The 19,517-nt window shown below is 41.9% G+C and overlaps 1 protein-coding gene and 1 long non-coding RNA gene across 3 annotated transcripts in view; one reads left to right on the top strand and one right to left on the bottom strand.

Annotated features, from left to right (window-relative positions):
* Window positions 1-8,800: 8,800 nt before the first annotated feature.
* LOC142784948 (uncharacterized) lies at window positions 8,801-11,826 on the bottom strand. Its single transcript, XR_012888771.1, has 2 exons — window positions 10,935-11,826; window positions 8,801-9,749 (listed from the first exon to the last, which is right to left on the bottom strand). It is a non-coding gene; the product is annotated as an uncharacterized LOC142784948 (long non-coding RNA).
* A 33-nt stretch (window positions 11,827-11,859) lies between these two features.
* Window positions 11,860-19,517, top strand: part of LOC142784947 (uncharacterized) — a 67,763-nt gene continuing 60,105 nt past the window's right edge. The window contains exon 1 of one of the 2 annotated variants that reach the window (XM_075883337.1): window positions 11,860-12,369. In XM_075883337.1, coding sequence (XP_075739452.1) covers window positions 12,043-12,369 — 327 coding nt within the window. In that variant the 5' untranslated portion in view covers window positions 11,860-12,042. The remainder of the gene's footprint in view (window positions 12,370-19,517) is intronic. The other variant, XM_075883336.1, reaches the window with a different exon arrangement.

Raw genomic sequence — 19,517 nt, 5'->3', positions numbered from 1 at the left:
CTGCAGTGACTTTTGCTACTTTTAGCTGCTCTGGGAATACACCGTTAGTGAGGGTGAGGTTGATAATATAGGCCAAGACATTAGGTATCAATGGTGACACCATTTTTAACTCAACAGAACCTATCTCATCAATCCCTGATGCAACATTGTTTTTAAGTTTTCTGATTAATCTTTCTACTTCAACCGGATCTGTGGGTGCGAGAAAAATAGAATACGGCAAAGGAGACTTGTCAGGAGTTGGAGCATTATCTCGCTTTTCATCCGTTAAAATAAAGGAACCCGCATTTATGAAATGTTCATTCATGACATTGGCCAACCTTTCACCACTGAAAATCTGACCATTAATTGTTAGGTCCTGTGTCCTATTACAACCCTTATTTCTGTTCGTAAGCCCATTTATGACCTCCCATAGCTTCCTCTGGTCATTGTAAATGCTTTCAAATAATTTTTCATAGTAGTTCTGTTTAGCCTTCCGTATTTCTGAATTTAAAACGTTTCTGTATTTCTTGTACTCCGCTAAGACGTCTGTGTTCCGCGAACGGATGAAATCATGATACAATTTATTCTTTATTTTTATGCGCCGGTAAAGATCACGATTTATCCAAGGCTTTCTGCATTTCTTATTTCTGCCACGTGAGCGCTTCTGAAGTGGAAATGCCGCATCATAGCTAGTACTCAAAACGTCATGAATGTGTTATAAGCATCATCAGGATTTTCTTGTCTATAAACAGTGGTCCAATCTATGTTCTGAACTAGCTGAAAAAAATGTTCCCGAGTTTTGCTGTTTTTAATTCGGTAGAAAGATGTCTCTGTTTTCTGACCAATTTGAGAAGTAACTCGTGCAAGAAAGAAGATGGGCATATGATCACTTATGTCATACGCAAATACCCCGGATTTTATATTCTGTGAACTTAAATTTGAGGCGCATATATCAAGGAGCGTAGCACTTGTTGATGTAACCCTAGTAGGTGAACGTATAAAATTTGTACTTCCATATGTAAGAAAGAGCGTTTCAAAATCTTTGGCATAAGGATCATTGGAACAGAGGTCAATGTTTATGTCACCCATAACTATGCAAGGAGTATTCCCGCGAACAGTGGATAACACAACATTAAGAAACTCAATAAATTTCTTTTTGTGGCCATGTGGTGGCCTATATACGCCAATTACTATGAAGTGGACGCTCTCCTCAAGCAAGGTGTCGTGAGGTCTTCATTATCGCCCTACGCCGCACCTGTAATTTTATCAGAAAAGAAAGGTGAAGGACGCACTCGTCTATGAATTGACTACCGGAAACTCAATGCCATAACAGTACCCGACTTTCAACCAATTCCACGTATAGATGATATTCTTGACCACCTGAGAAAGGCGAAGTTTTTCACTACGTTGGACGTAACGTCGGGATACTGGCATACCCAAATGCATCCTGACGATGTTCAGAAAACTGCATTTGTCACGCTTGAGGGTCATTTTGAGTGGTTGGTAATGCCGTTTGGGTTGAAGAACGCTCCAAATACATTTGAAAGAGCCATAAAATCAATAATAGTGAGACATCAGCTCACCAATGTTAGTAATTACATTGACGATGTGGTCGTATACTCAGAGACATTTAATGATCATACGCGCTATTGAAAGCTCTCAAAACCGAGAACGTAAAACTCAAACGAAAAAAGTGCCAATTTGCACGCTGCAGCATTGAATACCTGGGCCACAAAATTTCACAAGGAACAGTGACACCTAAGCAAAGTAATGTGGCTGTCATACTCAAATTTTCTACACCAAAACGAGAAAAAGATCTCCAGCGTTTTCTGGGCACTGTAAACGCCTACCATCAGTACATCCCCCCCTTCATCGATATCGCTCTTCCACTCACAAAACTACTCCACAAAGGCAGAAAGTGGGTGTGGACAGAAGCATGCGAGCAAGCCTTTCATGACCTGAAGAAGCGGATAACTGGAGAAACGGTGCTCGCATATACGACTCTTCGAGACCATGTACTGTGTACTGTGACGCATCTGGCGAAGGCATTGGTGCAGTGCTGAAACAACTTGATGACAAAGGCAAAGAACATCCTGTTGCCTACTATTCCCGCAAACTACTTACCAGCACGAGGTTAACTATGCTATTACAGAAAGAGAATGTCTTGCCATTGTCATTGCTACCTTCATGGAAAGTCATTCACTATTGTAACAGATCACTCTGCACTCCAGTGGCTGAAAAATGTTAAAAATCCTCAAGGTCGTCTCTTCCAGTGGTCTTTGAAACTGTTAATGTATGATGTGAACATCAAACATCAAAAGGGCGCAAGTAATGTCGAAGCAGATGTGCTCTCCAGAGCCCCAATAGTTAATCTTCTATCACACGACGACCTTCAGCGATGCAACAATGAGCGTCCAAAAGGAACGCATTCATTGGAAAATAACATCATCATCGTCAAAAGAAAAGGACTATGGAAAATATATGATTCCCATGAACTACGCCCAACCATTCTGAAGAATGCACATAAACATTTTGGGCATGTCGGAGTGAAGAAGACGCTATCACTCCTGTCTCCGCAATATTATTGGCCGCATATGGTAACCGATGTTTCCACTTACATTCAGCATTGTGATACATGCCAGAGATGCAAGAAGACGAAAACAAAAAAGTTTAGGACGCTTGAATCACTGCCTCCAGCTGAAGAGCCCTTCGACCTCTTTGCAATAGACACCATTGGAGTATTTTCTGGGTATGGCTCGTCAAAAAGGTTTATACACTTGGCTATTGATCATGCGACTCGCTACGTATGGGCGTTTGCTCATTAAAGTGAGAACAGCGACGCCTACATTTCATGCTTAAAAACATTTTTTTCTTCTGGAAAACCACGGAAGCTCCTTTCAGATCGTGAAACAGGATTCACTGCGGAAAAATTCAAGCAGTTTTTAAAACGTAATCGTATACACCAACTATTCACCTCATCTCATCATCCACAATGCAACGGCATGAACGAGCGGACAAATGAGACTATCGCAATGACACTTAAATGTAAGATCCATGACGAACCACAGAAGTCTTGGACTAAGCTGCTTCCAAAGGTAATTGACGAATCCAACAGAACACCCCATGAAGTGACCGGCTACGCACCTTCCTTCCTGATGTATGGAATTCCATCTTATCCTACTGTACTGGAACAACGAGAAGAAACTGTCGAAGAAGCGCGAAAAACTGCAGTTACCAAATCTATAGCCTACCACAATAAGAACAAAGCCATTTATGATAGAAAATTTCTTCTGATCGAGTTCCAAGTCGGTGACTTTGTCCTTTACAAGACACCATGGCATCCCAACAACGGCAAACTGAGTTCCGTCATGGAAGGACCCTACAATATTCTACGCCAGGTCTCAACAGTGAACTGTGAGATCAACCGCTCCGTGCTACCTGTAGGTAGAAATCTGACATTGTGCATGTTAGCAAACTGCGGCGTTATTTTGTACCTTCTGAACTTGGACTTTCTCGAGGGGAGGGGGAAGTGTGACGCATTAACAAGGCGATTCTAGGAGAAGCCGACGATGAGGAAGTGCGCGTGCATTAGGTTAAACGCATGGCATCTGAATCACCACATGTCTCCATTTTGTAGCGTCACACACACACACACACACACACACACACAAACACAAACACACACACACACACACACATATATATATATATATATATATATAAACAATGAAGTGCTAACATAGGACCGGAAGTATATATATATATATCATCATCATCAGCCTGGATACGTCCACTGCAGGACAAAGGCCTCTCCCATGTTCCGCCAGTTAACCCGGTCCTGTGCTTGCTGCTGCCAATTTATACCCGCAAACTTCTTAATTTCATCTGCCCACCTAACCTTCTGTCTCCCCCTAACCCGCTTTCCTTCTCTGGGAATCCAGTTAATTGCTCTTAATGACCAGCGGTTATCCTGTCTACGCGCTACATGCCCGGCCCATGTCCATTTCCTCTTCTTTATTTCAACTATGATATCCTTAACCCCCGTTTGTCCCCTAATCCACTCCGCTCTCTTCTTGTCTCTCAAGGTTACACCTACCATTTTTCTTTCCATTGCTCGCTGCGTCGTCCTCAATTTAAGCTGAACCCTCTTTGTGAGTCTCCAAGTTTCTGCTCCGTAGCTAAGTACCGGCAAGATACAGCTGTTATATACCTTCCTCTTAAGGAATAATGGCAATCTACCTGTCATAATTTGAGAGTGCTTGCCGAATGTGCTCCACCCCATTCTTATTCTTCTAGTTACTTCAATCTCGTGGTTAGGCTCTGCGGTTATTACCTGCCCTAAGTAGACATAGTCTTTTACAACTTCAAGTGCACTATTACCTATCTCGAAGCGCTGTTCCTTTCCAAAGTTGTTGTACATTACTTTCGTTTTCTGCAGATTAATTTTAAGACCCACCTTTCTGCTCTCCCTGTGTAACTCCGGAATCATGAGTTGCAATTCGTCCCCTGAGTTACTCAGCAATGCAATGTCATCGGCGAAGCGCAGGTTACTAAGGTATTCTCCATTAACTCTTATCCCTAACTGTTCCCATTCTAGGCTTCTGAAAACATCCTGTAAGCACGCGGTAAATAGCATTGGGGAGATTGTGTCCCCCTGCCTTACACCCTTCTTGATTGGTATTCTGTTGCTTTCTTTATGAAGCACTATGGTAGCCGTTGATCCCCTGTAGATTTCTTCCAGAATGTTTATATATACTTCATCTACGCCCTGATTCCGCAGTGTCTGCATGACGGCTGATATTTCTACTGAATCAAACGCCTTCTCGTAATTTATGAAGGCTATGTATAGTGGTTGGTTATACTCTGAGCATTTCTCTATTACCTGATTGATAGTATGAATGTGGTCAATTGTTGAGTAGCCTGTTCGAAATCCTGCTTGTTCCTTTGGTTGATTGAATTCTAATGTTTTCTTTACTCTGTTAGCAATTACCTTTGTAAATAGCTTGTACACTACAGAGAGCAAGCTGATCGGCCTGTAATTCTTCAAGTCCTTGTCATCTCCTTTCTTATGTATTAAGATGATGTTAGCGTTCTTCCAAGACTCTGGTACCCTTCCCGTCAGAAGACACCTCGTAAACAGGGTGGCTAGTTTTTCTAACACAATCTGTCCTCCATCTTTCAGCAGATCTGATGTTACCTGATCCTCACCAGCAGCTTTGCCTCTTTGCATGCTCTCCAAAGCTTTTCTGACTTCTTCTATCATTACTGGTGGGGTGTCGTCTGGGTTACTGCTAGTTCTTATAGTATTAAGGTCGTGGTTGTCTCGGCTACTGTACAGATCTCTGTAAAACTCCTCCGCTATTTTAACTATCCTATCCATATTGGTAGTTATTTTGCCTTCTTTGTCCCTTAGTGCATACATCCTACTTTTGCCTATCCCAAGTTTCTTCTTCTCTGCTTTGAAGCTTCCTCCGTTTTTCAGAGCGTGTTCAATTGTCTCCATGTTATACCTTCTTACATCGCATACTTTACGTCTATTAATCAACTTCGAAAGCTCTGCCAGTTCTATTTCGTCTGTTGTACTTGACACTTTCATGGTTTGACGCTTCTTAATTAGGTTCTTCGTTTCCTGGGAAAGCTTGCCAGTGTCCTGTCTAACTACCCTGCCTTCAACTTCCACTGCACACTCCGTAATGATGCTCGTCAGATTATCAATCATTGTATCTACGCTAAGGTTGGTTTCCTCACTAAGAGCCGAGTACCTGTTCTGCAGCGACACTCTGAATTCCTGTACTTTCCCTCTCTGTGCTAGCTCATTGATTGGCTTCTTGCGTATCAGTTTCTGTCGTTTCTTCTCCAAGTCTAGGCGAATTCGAGACCATACCATTCTATGGTCAGTGCATCGTACCTTGCCAACCACTTCCACATCCTGCACGATTCCTGGGTGTGCGGTCATTATAAAGTCTATTTCGTTCTTATTTTCGCCATTAGGGCTCCTCCATGTCCACCTGCGGTTTTCTCGTTTTCGGTAGAAGGTATTCAAAATCCGCAAATTATTGTGTTCTGCGAATTCTACTAGTAGCTCTCCTCTGGCGTTTCTAGTGCCGATGCCATACTCTCCTACTGCCTGGTCTCCAGCCTGCTTCTTCCCTACCTTTGCATTAAAGTCGCCCATCACTATAGTATACTGTGTTTTTACCTTACTCATTGCCGATTCCACGTCTTCATAGAAGCTTTCAACTGAAGCGTCATCATGGCTGGATGTAGGCGCGTAAGCCTGTACTACCTTCATCTTGTATCTTTTATTCAGTTTAATTACAATACCTACCACCTCTTTCATTAATACTATAATATTCCTCTATGTTGCCAGCTATGTTTCTGTGAATTAGGAACCCCACTCCCAGTTCTCTTCTGTCTGCCAAGCCCCGATAGCAAAGGACGTGCCCATTCTGTAGCACCGTATAGGCCTCATCTGTCCTCCTAACCTCACTGAGCCCTATTATATCCCATTCAACACACTCTAGCTCTTCGAATAGTACAGCTAGACTTCCCTCAGTAGATAAGGTTCTAGCGTTAAACGTTGCCAAGTTCAGGTTCCAATGGCGGCCTGTAGTCCAGAGATTCTTAGCACCCTCTGCTACGTTGCAGATCTGACCGCCGCCGTAGTCAGTTGCTTCACAGCTGCTGAGGACTGAGGGCCGTGAGTTATTTGGCGTATCCATGTGGGAGGTAGTGGCCAGATACTGCACCAGGGTGGCCAATCCTTCTCTGGTGAGGGAGTGCGTTCCCGGCGGTGGTTACCGGTGAGGCCGCACCTCAGGCCTCTCTCTCTCTCTCTCTCTCTCTCTCTATATATATATATATATATATATATATATATATATATATATATATATATATATATATATATATATATATATATATATATATATATATATAAGCTGATACAGAAACCAAGAAAGGTATAGAGCGTCTTAATTGTACTCATTTATTGGTACTGTAGTAGTAATTGTGACATAAGCGTGAAGAAAAAAGCAAAGACAAAAAGACAGCTTCGTACCTTCAGTAACCAAACCTACAACCCTCAGATTACATGCCCGATCATTTACCTTGTTTAAACTACACTGCCTGGTATCGGATTTTCATGTACAGTACAGGGACTTGCTTTTAATGTGGTAGCATAACAGAGCTCATATAATAAAAATTTTGGTGTCAGCTCCGTTTGTTATAGTGAACTGTAAAATAGAAACTTTTTTCTGAGGGCAATGTCTCTACTGAGAGTATTTGGGGATGCACTTCCTTGTAATGTCAAAACATGTTTTAGCAGCCAAAGTGGTGACGGGGGCTAGTTGTTTTGAGTCACTTGTGCTCATATTCGTAGAAAAAGAAAAACATGTAGACATAAGGAACACATACGTGGGACCAGTACTTGTACTGCGTATGAGTTTCTTGATTGTGTCAGTACCTGTTTTTTTTTTCGCTACAAATATGAATAATGAAATACAAATGTTTCAGCAAATTTTTGGTACAAGTTTCTTCAAAGCTACATTAGTTTCAGGATTTCTTATAAGCTAGTATGTTATTGCTAATTGTCTTTAATATTGTATCTAGATTATGCATGCAAGAGGAAACTTGCAAGTTACAAGTGCGTCTACCATAATTACAAGTTAGAAAGCCAGCTTTTAAGATGTTACTCATGTGTAAATATCAGTCTTTCTGGGTAATTTATGAGAGTGGGCCGAATTACTGTACATGTACCACACTAACTTTATAAACAGTGTACATCCTTACCTTTACCAACGTGCCAAACATCATACCAGTGTGGCATGTTTGCCTTGTGCTTGTGGCAGTATAGCTTGACACTAGGATGTCGATCTGGGAAAAATTATAGCTAATTGGACCTGCTATCATGGGCACACAGTGCTTTCTACGAGAGCGATAAAACTCCCATCACCTCCTTGCATCCAACATTCCTTCTTGAAATGGTAATTTAACGATTTCACATAAAAATATACTTTTATTAACTTGATGTTTCATAGATTCACTTACAAATTTTGCGCAAACATACGGTACTTGTTGTCAACGAGCGTAAGTGGATGCCTAGATTCTCCACAGCAGTCAAGCACTTAGCAAGTCCTTGCTTTTCCATGGAGACATTGTAGGGGACTTTGGGTGACGGTGAACAAAAAAAGTAGCAAGAGGTCTCTTGTTGGCACTTAAAAAAGTATACTAGTAGCACTGCAAGTTTACCGCTCCGACTTGCACCAGCTCTGTGTGTAAAATACAGCCATTCTGCATGGCAAGCACACTGTATATGAGATACTTGGCGCTCTAGTTAGGAGAGTCACATCGCCCATCACCGAGTGCATTCACCATGGCTGCTTGTTTTTTTTAGGAAGAGCTGGAAAGACAGGTGGCACAATGCATAGGTTCTTTTAGTATTCCACAGTATAATCAGGGGGCAGAAACTCCCTGTACCTCCCATGTATTCGCTCTCGGCAGCAGAAGCGCTGCTTTTACCACTGGTGGTTGCCGGGCATCCTACTAAAAATAAATCACGAACAGAAAATTTCTTTCAGGATGTCATTGGTGAGGTCGTCAAATAGAGGGAAAGGACAAAAATTGAGAGGAGGAGGCTTGCCCCGGAAGCCCTCCTATCCCACTTCGCATGTAAGCGGAATGCACTCATGCCTTCTTGCAGGTCTGCTAGCCGCTTGGGCAATGCGGCCATAAATTTGTGGTGATCTTTTTTAAAATTTTGTTCTTGTTTCTGAAGCGGCAAAAGTCAAGCTGACTGATTTCGCAGTAAGATGAAATTCAATCAACACGAGTGAAATGCTTTTTTATTGCATGTTTTGCATAATGAAGCAGGTACATACACATAGTGTGAATATGTCAATCTATAGATGCAGCTTCAATTTACGACTGACATATGGACATAATGAGCAAACGCTGAACCCAATATTTGAACCAATGTTAAACTCATCAACAATCGTGGATAGGACACGTATTTCACTCAATCACATTTCTTATGACGATGGGCATAGAAATTGAGTACCAAACGAGACTAAAATTCAAAGACACGAAGAGGCTTGAAGCGATCAGAAGTTCTTCGAGAAAGAACATCGCTGGAAACAGTGTTTCAGCAAGTTCACTTGTCCTTATGAGAGTATCAGCGTTGCCTTGACAAAGAAAAGTTCACTTGTCAAAACGTTGCCTCCATCGATATTCTCTGTAATAATATTTAGAAGCATTTAGTCCATCATGTGTATTTGAGTGACATTATTAGAAGTAAGGACTCACAAAATTTGAAATCATATCTACAAGTATTTTATATGCAGGAAGTGGCCCATACATAATTTTATCATTTGAACTAGTTGCCAAAAGTAAAAGTAGCAAAAACTAGTATGTAGCCGAGGCAACTCGAATTCAAGCCTTTCAATAAACACATTTTTTTAACAAAAGCTTGGCTGCGGTCTTCACCAATTAGTCAAGCGACACTGCACTTTTCTCCGTCTAGTCAGGCTTGCACCAGAATAGACAAGGATGGATCAAGTGGCGCAATTGCTCCTTTTTCACAACGAGAGTGGGAAAGGGCTGAGAAGAGGGTTCCAGGTAGTACATCAACAGGCCCAGATGGCATTCCAATTATGCTGATAAAGACTTTGGGTCCGAAGTCTAAACAGACTTTGAGAGAGGCAGTAAGCAGAAGAATTAATAATCGATTGTGAAGTCCCCGATGAATAGAAACTTAGCAGGATGAGCATGATCTATAAAGGAAAGGGGGACAAAGATGACATAAGCAACTACCATCCTATAACAGTGACATCAGTGGTCTACAGGTTCACGGAACTGGGTTTACTCATATGTACTCATGCAAAATCAATACTTGCTCCGATAATTGGTCCAAGTTCTTGTGCTCACCCGTTGCATTTAGGAAACTCTGAAAAACCTTCGGGGAACTAGAAATCCCTGGGTTAGCACACCGCGAAGCCGCAAGAAACATGTGTTGCCCGAATAAGCCATCTTCGACGAATGCATGGTATACTTGTTCGGCGTAGCTCACTGTGGTTCATTCTCTGCCCGCCACAACTTGCCGTCTTTATCTTTCTCATAGTTGACATGGTAACCGACCGAGATAACTGAGCGAGATCGAGCTTCTAATATGGCTGAGCGAGAGGCAAGTAGGAGCGGAGGCAAGCGCTACGAACGCAAGCTAATCACTCTCCGCGCTTCACCTTATTTGAAATTCACGAAATACTGAATAAGAAAAAAAACATATAAACAAAACAGAAGTTCTTTACGGGACGTAGACTTTGTTTGTAAAAACTTGTGATGGCCAATAAATGCGAACATTCACATCAGCCTCACTCCGTTCAACCGGATCTTCGGATGCCCAGCAACTGCTACGAGCGTGCATGTTCTTTGAAACTGAAAGTAGCGCCGAGTTTCTGGTGCCTGGTACAATAGCAATGATGTTTCATGCCGACACGCCCACGAGTATTCCACCACTGCTACATTTTTACCACTCTACAAGTTCACCATCTCAAACTCAGTTCTATCATGGGTATTCATATTATACATTAATGTAAATAAGGCAGTGTGCTAAAACTGTTTGTAAAGCTATAATTTTTCTAGGTGACTGGCTTCTACTATTTAATATTAGCACGCAAAAAATATTAGGTTTCTCTTTCGCATTGTACCCATAAAATTAGATGGGCTAGTTTTGTACAAGTTTTATACAAAATGATTTCATGTTCTGAATTTAGATAACATTGACAAAGATATACAGATATAAGCAAATGCTTTGCAATGTGTATATCCCTGGCAAAATTATGCTAAAAAAATTAAGATGCTCTTTAATGCAAGAGAAGTATAAGTATTTGTGTTCACGCTGTCTAATATGTCTACAGGTCTTGCTATAGTTATATTTTGATGTTGATGAATAAGTGCACCTGTTTTATGCAGGGAGCAAGTAGGCCCTCTGGTAGTAGTAGAAGGCGCACTCCACGATGACTTGAGCACCAAGGCATTGGATGGTTGCAGCCATCACGCAGCCTTAGTAGAGCCTCCCAGCGGCCAGGGGAACGTTGCTGGCTCCAGCTCCACTATCTTGAACAAGTGGCTGGCTTCTCCACTAGAGCTTGTGCAGTTGCTTGCACACCCCCTCTACAACGACCAGAGTTCCCATGACGCTAAAGTTCAGGTTGCCAAGTAACTATATAAGCCTATGTAAGCCACACATGGAGCAGTTCATGAAGGGAGAGCTCAAACACAATGAACTTTCATTCCTTGTGGAGAAGCTCTTCTATTGTTAGAACTCCAGTGCTAGTGTCTTGATGGATACTGCAGATGAATGACCTCACAAGACATGTTAGTGCTTGTGTGTAACTCAGTATTGCACAATAGACAAGTCACATGGCTTGGTTGAAAGAAAGAAGTAAAAATTTTAAGGCTTCATTTTTATTTGCTAGACATGATATTAATGAGAACTAACCTACCATAATGACATAAAAAAGTATAGGAGACACTAATGATAGTGAATGTAATGTAAATCAGAAGAAATTAGGGTGGACGAAAAAAATTGCTTGCCAGGAGCTCGGACTGAACCTGCGACCGTCACATAACGCGTCTGATGCTCTACCAAATGTGGTAACACGGCGGCCATTCCCTCGTCCTCTTTATCCAGTATATATGTGCATTTACAAGTGGCAGCGCGAGCCTGCGCTACTAGAAACCATGACGGCGAGTGTGAAACACTTTTTCTGCCTGTTGGTGTCTCGTAGCACATGGTGGCGCTGATTGACGCACTTGCGTTTAAGTGCACATATGTCCCCCATAAAGTGGATAAGGGAATGGCCGCCGCGATAGCTCAGTTAGTCGAGCATCGGATGTGTAATTTGAAGTTCACAAATTTGGTCCCAGGTCACGAAAAGCAATCTTTTCATACACCTTTATTTTTTCACATTTACATTACATTTACAACCAATAACGTCCCCTATAGTTTCTTTGGCACTATTGGCAAAATTATTCAGTGGACTTGGCGGCACCGACCTGGGGACGATGCTTATTTCTTCTTTTCTCGTGGTGCAGGTTTTGCTGTGCTTTTACTGTCATGGCTTCTTTACGAGTATGGCTACGAATGCACCTGTGAAGAGGAACAATCCGACAAGAACAGCGATAAGGACAACGAGCGAACAGCAAGCATGGCCAACGATCGAGAATGACACATGCCCGGAGCGTAGCTTCTATGTCACCGGGACGATCACGCCATCTTGTCAAGGCAATGGACTCGGCTATATAAGCACAGCTCGCACGCAAGAGCCCTTCAGTGGACTTGGCGGCACCGACCAGAGGACAATGCTCATCCCTTCTTTTCTTGTGGTGCAGGTTGGTGCTAACATCCCTGCTTATTCTATGCGAGATGGTGATGTAATTCTATTGGTGCTGCCAAGTCCACATTTCTTGATCCTTATGTTTTATGAGTGCTACTATAACATGGTTAAGATGCTCTTACTAACATCGGGAGATGTCGAACTCAACCCAGGCCCCCACTCAGACTCAGACTCCGATACGCAATCCAGCAGCGAGCTTCTGAAAAAGATTCCTAAAGAGCAGGCAAACAAAACATTAAAAGAGCTGGTCGGCAACATTATAAAGATAGAAATAACTGTTGATAGTATGGAGACTAGGCTAACCACAATTGAAAACGAAATGTCACGATTTAAAAACAGGAGGAAAAAATAGCCGTGCTGGAACAAAATCGCCTCGATACGGAAAAACACATTAACAAACTAACTAAGGAAGCTTGATTACCTAGAGAATAGGAGTCGACGCAATAACTTGGTCATTTACGGTATCCCCGAGGAGCTCGAGGAGGATGTGAAATTACTTGAACACACCGTGACGCATAATATCTTTAAGGAGATATTAGGCCTTGAGATGAAATCCCTCGAACGCATACACAGAATAGGCACCCGAAATGATAACCGAACTCGTCCGGTAATTATCCGACTCTTTGACTTTTCCGAGAAATCTAAAGTCCTTTCTAGTTGCTCCAAACTTAAAGGCACATCGTTTTCTATTTCCGAGGATCTTTCGAAAAGAGTGAGAGAACCGAGAGCTCGATTACGGCAGTCTTTTGCAAGCGACAGAGCAAAAGGTGCGAAAGTTAAATTGATCTTCGACAAGCTAAAGGTTGACGGAAAAATATTTACTTACGGCCCAATAAAAAATGTCAGAATTTAACTAAAGCAAAACGTCCGATCCACTCGGACGGCCAGCACCATTTCATCCACGCGCGGAGGATGCAATAAAAATAACACAAAATGGCAGCACACGGAAAAAACAGAGTTCTTTCTCTGAATGCTCGGAGCGATGTCAATAAATTCAACCAATTAGAGCAGTTAATTCTAGCACACCAACCCCATATTTTAGTAATAACTGAAACGTGGCTGGATCCGGAAGTGCAGGATTCTGAAATAGTTCCACCTTTATACAGACTGCTTCATAGGGAGAGAAACAAGAGGCGGAGTAGTGGCAGTCGCAATTAAAAATAACCTAAAATGTTCTGTATTAGACGATATTCCGGACCATGAAAGCCTATGGTGCATAATCACGTACGGTGACAAGAGCGTAATATCAGGGGGCGTGTACAGAGCTCCGAATTCAGAACCAGAATACATTGAAAAGATGCACGACTATCTTTCAGGCACACTAATTCAAGATCTGAAATTATCATCCGGGGAAATTTCAACTTGCCCGGAATAAACTGGAACAATCCTTCGCATGACGGACGGGAAGCACGAAGCTCAGATCTACTATTGTCCACCACGTTCAGCTATTCATTAGATCAACTGGTTACTGAAGATACCCGAATAACTGTATCTTCATCATCGTTCCTTGACTTAATATTCGTAAGTAGCTCGCTACACGATGCAAATATTCGTAAGTAGCTCACTACACGGATGCACAGTGTCCACAACAAAAAGCATTTCCAATCAGAAAGTGATCATCTTATCCTGTCCCCTATCAACAGCCCGAAAACACAATAAACTGTTGCCAATATACGTAGCAAACTATGCACATGCAGACGATCCTGCCGTGTTCAGCTTCCTGGAGACGAATTTCGCGGCCTTCAATGAATTGAAAGACGTGAACGGAATATGGTAATGTTTCAAAGGCATCGTTTCTTTTTGTGAAGCTAATTTTATTCCGCAAAAAAAAAAGCGTATCAATCGAGAATACTCTTGGGTTACTCGAGAAACAATACACTTGAAAATAAAAATAAAGCGTCTCTGAAAAAAGGGAGGCAACGCTGACACCTACAGCCTTATCTCGACTTTACAACAGAAGGTCATGGATGCGCAGTCACGCTTCCACGAAGTAACTTTACCTTCCTTTATGACGCACAGTCCTCAGAAATTCTGGCGACACTTAGCTGACAAAAGCGAAGCCATTTCACAAATAAAAATGCCCAATCGCATCATTTCCGAACCACAGGATATTGCGCAGGAACTAAACGTGTTTTTTCAATCTGTTTTCATGAAATCTGCTTCCAATGCCCAGCTAGAACCATATGCACTGAGATTACCCACGCCGCAATTGACCAAAAACGAAGAAGGTACTTTTTGTCTTCTAGAAAACCTGGATTTAAAGAAATCCCGAGGTCCCGACAATATCACAAATTCATTTTTAAACCAATATGCCGTATGGGTAGCTAAATACCTGGATAAAATATTTGTCACCTCTCTTGAGTCAGCGATGTTACCAAACGATTGGCGCAGCGCTAACATCATTCCAATCCACAAATCAGGTTCAAAATTTGAATTAAATAATTATCAACCAGTCTCACTAACTTGTAAATTAATTGTAAATTAATAGAACATGTAATCTTTAAAGCCATAATACTCCACTTAGAAAACAATGAACTACTTTACAGCCGGCAACACGGATTTAGCTCAAGCCTTTCAACTGTAACACAGCTCGCTGAACTGACAGATAAAATTGTTACTGCAAATAATGATGGATACCAAATAGGTGCGATTTTTTTAGACTCTTTGCAGGCGTTCGACGTCGTTCCGCATGAATATTTACTCACAAAGCTACTCGCATTTAGAATAGACAGTAAAAGAATTTCCTGGATCTCCAGTCTACTAACGAAGCGAACACGTGAAGATTGGAAAACATGTTTCACAGCAACTTCAGGTTTACTCAGGGGTTTCTCAGGGGTGCGTTCTCGCTCCAATTTCGTTTCTCACGTACATTAACGATATTATTTCAAGGTTCATGAAACGACTCAAATGCATCTGTTTACCGATGACTGTGTAGTATATAGTGTAGCCCGCCATTGAAATGACCACATCCAACTGAACAATCCATCCTTACAATCTATCTGTTCGTGGTGCAATACATGGCGTATGAGACTTATGCGTCAAAAACCAAGTGTATCACATTCACCAATAAGAAAATTCCCATTGATTTCACATATACTCTTGGCAACATTGCACTCGAAAAATGTCATCAGGTAAAACACTTGGGCCTTATCCTCACCTCAACTTTTATCTGGGATCCTCACATCTCCTCCATCTGTCAGACTACCGAACGCAAGCTATCATTCTTACGAAGGAAGTTGCGCAACATTCCACCAAATTTCAAATTAAATGCCTATAAAACACTCATCAGACCATCATTAGAGTATGCTGACTTAATCTGAAGCCCTTACCAAAAACATCTAACTGAAAAAATTGTGTGCATACAAAAACTAGCGGCTAGATTCATATATTCTGTGTATTCTAGACAACCTAGCGTCTCTGAATTATTAGCGAGAGCAAACCTTGAACCGCTTTCAAAACAAAGAACTGTTTTAAAGCTTAAATTCGTTTATCTCCTGTACAACGACCATTTCAAAATTCCGAAGTCACATTATTTGCATCGTCCTTTCTCACATTCATCAAGAACAAACCACAGCAAAACAATTCGACAGCCTCTAGTTGCTGATTGATGATTGATTGATATGTGGAGTTTAATGTCTCAAAACCACAATATGATTATGAGAGACGCCGTAGTGGAGGGCTCCGGAACTTTCGACCAACTGGGGTTGTTCAACGTGCACCCATATCTGAGTACACTGGCCTACAACATTTCCGCCTCCATCGGAAATGCAGCCCCCGCAGCCGGGATTCGATCCCGCGACCTGCGGGTCAGCAGCCGAGTACCTTTGCCACTAGACCACCACGGCGGGGCCAGCCTTCTAGTCGCGTCAACCTACATAAACATTCGCTCTTTTCTTCAGCAATTGCCTTATGTAACCACTCCTGCAAGGGCCAAGTAAGCCTGCAGTATATTCAAATTAAAAATATTGTTCGTTAGTCCTCATTAATATGGCTTTGTTAGGGTAGTGGTAACTGATAGACAATTATGCCAAAAAAGTATAGGAGATGTTATAAAGTAATTTTATTGTAACTGTGAAGAAAAGTGGACGAAAAAATAACTTGGCGTGGGCAGAGACCGAACCTGTGACCTTCGAATAACGCATCCGACACTCTGCCAACTGAGCTACCATGCTGGCCATCCCCCCGTCCACTTTATCATTATGGGATATGTATGTGCATTTAAATTTGGCAGTGTCAATCAGCACTGCCTGTTGTCATTGCAGCAAGTGTGGGACACTCATTTTTTGCCTATAGGCATCACACAACAGGTGATGTTCTTACGGCTGGCAGCTGACTAATATTCCCTGGCATACTACCCGATGGCATTAAGTCTGCCAGAACGAGACCCTTGCTATGAAAGAAAAAATAGGGTGTATGCAAGGACGTGTTTTTTTTGTTAGACAATATAATGAGAACTGACTGGCAATTATGACAAGGAAAGTGCAGGGGATGTTAATAAAGTAATTGTAATGTAACTGTGAAGGAGGTTTTCGCCGCAATCATTATGTTGTCTGTAGCATGTGTTCTGTTGGTTAGCATGTGGATGCTTAGCATGTGGGAGCATTGCACAATGCGACAGAAACTATATAAAAAAAGCCGGAACCAACAAAGCAAGGCTTCCTTTGACCCCTATTTCTTGAATACGAGACAGCCTCCTATTTTTTCTTTTTTAGACTGACGCGAATAAAGTAAGACTTTTCAGTGTCCTTGAACCACATGGTCTGTCCTTCTTGCATTTCACCTTGCAACAAATCTAGTGATCAGTGCTAACTAATGCCAGGCAACCTTCGAGAGGAGTTGCCGAAGTCATTCAGTAAAGTGAGCACTGGGATATCAAATAGGTGTAAGCATGAACTCACCTGAACCATTACTTCACCTCCAAAAATACTACTACATTTTTTGATTGCTTATGGTCTCGATTAACTTAATTCATCCTAATACTTCTTAATGTTTACTGATTATAAGTGCACTGGAGGAAAATTAAGTGGCCGATAAGGTAGTGTTGTTGTAGTGAAAGATTCAAGTATAATGTTGACAAAAAGCTACAGCTCAATCGTGCACTATGGATCAGGAGGAAAAGCACCGCTAAAAAGCTTGTAGCTTTTAGCAGTCATGATGCAAGGTGAATACCTGAATTTATGGTGCTTGTTATTACATTGTGCTGTAGCAGAAATGCTAACGCAGCCTCAGTTAACCGTTGCAGAAACCCTTTAGGTGCATCTCTTCAGAACGAGCTAAGAAAATGTAATTGGCACACTTCATTTTAACAATAGCCAAAAACACTGCACAAGTATACTATCACAAAACAGTCACTCCAAGAGCTAAGTGTAGCATTGTTTGGAAGTCTTATATAATATAACTGGCAATGTCTTATGCAAAAGAAGTTCGTGTATGAGCACATAAATAATGTGTAAATAGTGTCACATGAAATCATTTTACTGTTTCTTTGTGTCCACTGTGAAACTGTTTGGTAGGTGGTAGCCCATTGTAGATGCTACGAAAAATGTAGTTGTACACATGTGTCAGTGTACCCCTTCTTATTTGGTGAACATCTGAAAACACATGCTTGTAGTAAAAGAAAGTGTTCATGAACCACAGTGTGCTTTCTTGTGAAATGAGTCTTATGCTTTCAACCGGGCTTTGTTCTAGTCAGGCATAGGTTTCAGCATAGTGAGTGCTGTACTGATCTTACCGCTGGGCCTAAGTGTACTCACTGCAGGGAAACGTTGTCTCCTATGCTCTCCGTCATCTCGTTAGAGGTTGTGGAAACATCTAAAAACACTAATGTAATGTAAAGCATCATGAATTGCAAGTGAGTACCAACATTCTTCGTTGCTGTTGTCATAGAAATCCTCTTGTCTAGCTAATGTCAATAAAGAGGCTTTATAAGTGCTGCTTATATAGTCAAACTCCTATATAGGATACACTCATATAAGAGACAAAGTGGCATAAGAGAAACCAGTGTGCCTACTTTGAAATAAGGTTGATAAGAAAATTCGCATAATTCTTCAATTGCTCCCCACTGCATGTCTCTTATACAGGTGCTCAATGAGGCCCATGGCCAGAATTAAGGGTGCCCTAGGGGCCTGCCCCACCCTTCTTGAAATTTGAGTGAAGGGGTGTGTTCTACCGAACATGAATAATGAAAATACGGGTTTTTAAAGGCCCTCAGCAGGTGGCCCACTCCTGAAAAATTTCTGGCAACGGGCCTGCATTCAATTGTACACGCTCTTATGTACATCACTATAGAATCTGCAGGATGCCTTGTAATGCATGAAAGTGTCTCGGCAGGCTTTTCACAGAAATGGAACTGCCTCATCACATTTGTATAGTTTTAAAACACAGGTGGGGAAAATGAGCATGCACTGCAGAATGGACCATTTGTGTTCTGGCAAAGATATGTGAACTGTCATGAACTACTCTACAGTGAACTAGCTCAGGCTGATCTCTCTGCCTTCTAACAAATTCTCACAACTACTCTGAGGTGAAATGTTTCAGGAAACTAAGGGGCTTAACTTCCTTTGTTGCAAACATGAAAGGGCACACACAACCCCAGGGAATACCTGCCTCACGTGATGGTTTCAGTATGCGAACTAGTTTGTGACTACATGCCTATCACATGTTAAAGATCACTGAATGCTTGTAATACCTGCAGAAACTCTTGCTGAATGAAGGCAAGTATGCGATGTCAACTTGAGCACCTGGCTTTTCTTCCTCAGCAGGGAAAGATCCGTCTATTTGGACAGATGTTTGAGCAGCTGGCTTTTTTTAGCGGGGGAAGATTTATCCATTCGGACAGGTGTTAACCACCGAGAGGCCTGAAACCTCTGGGAGCTGTGGCACTGAAGCAACATCGGCTGAAGCTGCTACTGCTGCTCATGTGACGAAGCACCACACTGTGTCTGCCCTGCAGATTCAGTGGTGAAGGCAGCTGCTGTCTGTGTATTGGCTGAAACGAGCACCTTCAGGGTCATGTTCACCTGTGTAGCTGAGATGGTTATGAAACACTCAAATGAACAAAACTTCTTGGATTGGTGTCATATCCAATCGTTCATCATCATGCATTATTTCCTGCTAGTTTTCTTTGTTTAGGAGCTTAGGTGT

The sequence above is a fragment of the Rhipicephalus microplus genome, unplaced genomic scaffold (genome assembly GCF_043290135.1).
Source record: "Rhipicephalus microplus isolate Deutch F79 unplaced genomic scaffold, USDA_Rmic scaffold_16, whole genome shotgun sequence".
Classification (NCBI taxonomy): domain Eukaryota; kingdom Metazoa; phylum Arthropoda; class Arachnida; order Ixodida; family Ixodidae; genus Rhipicephalus; species Rhipicephalus microplus.
Note: the sequence above shows the minus strand (reverse complement) of the source record. Positions and strands in the feature narration are given on the sequence as shown.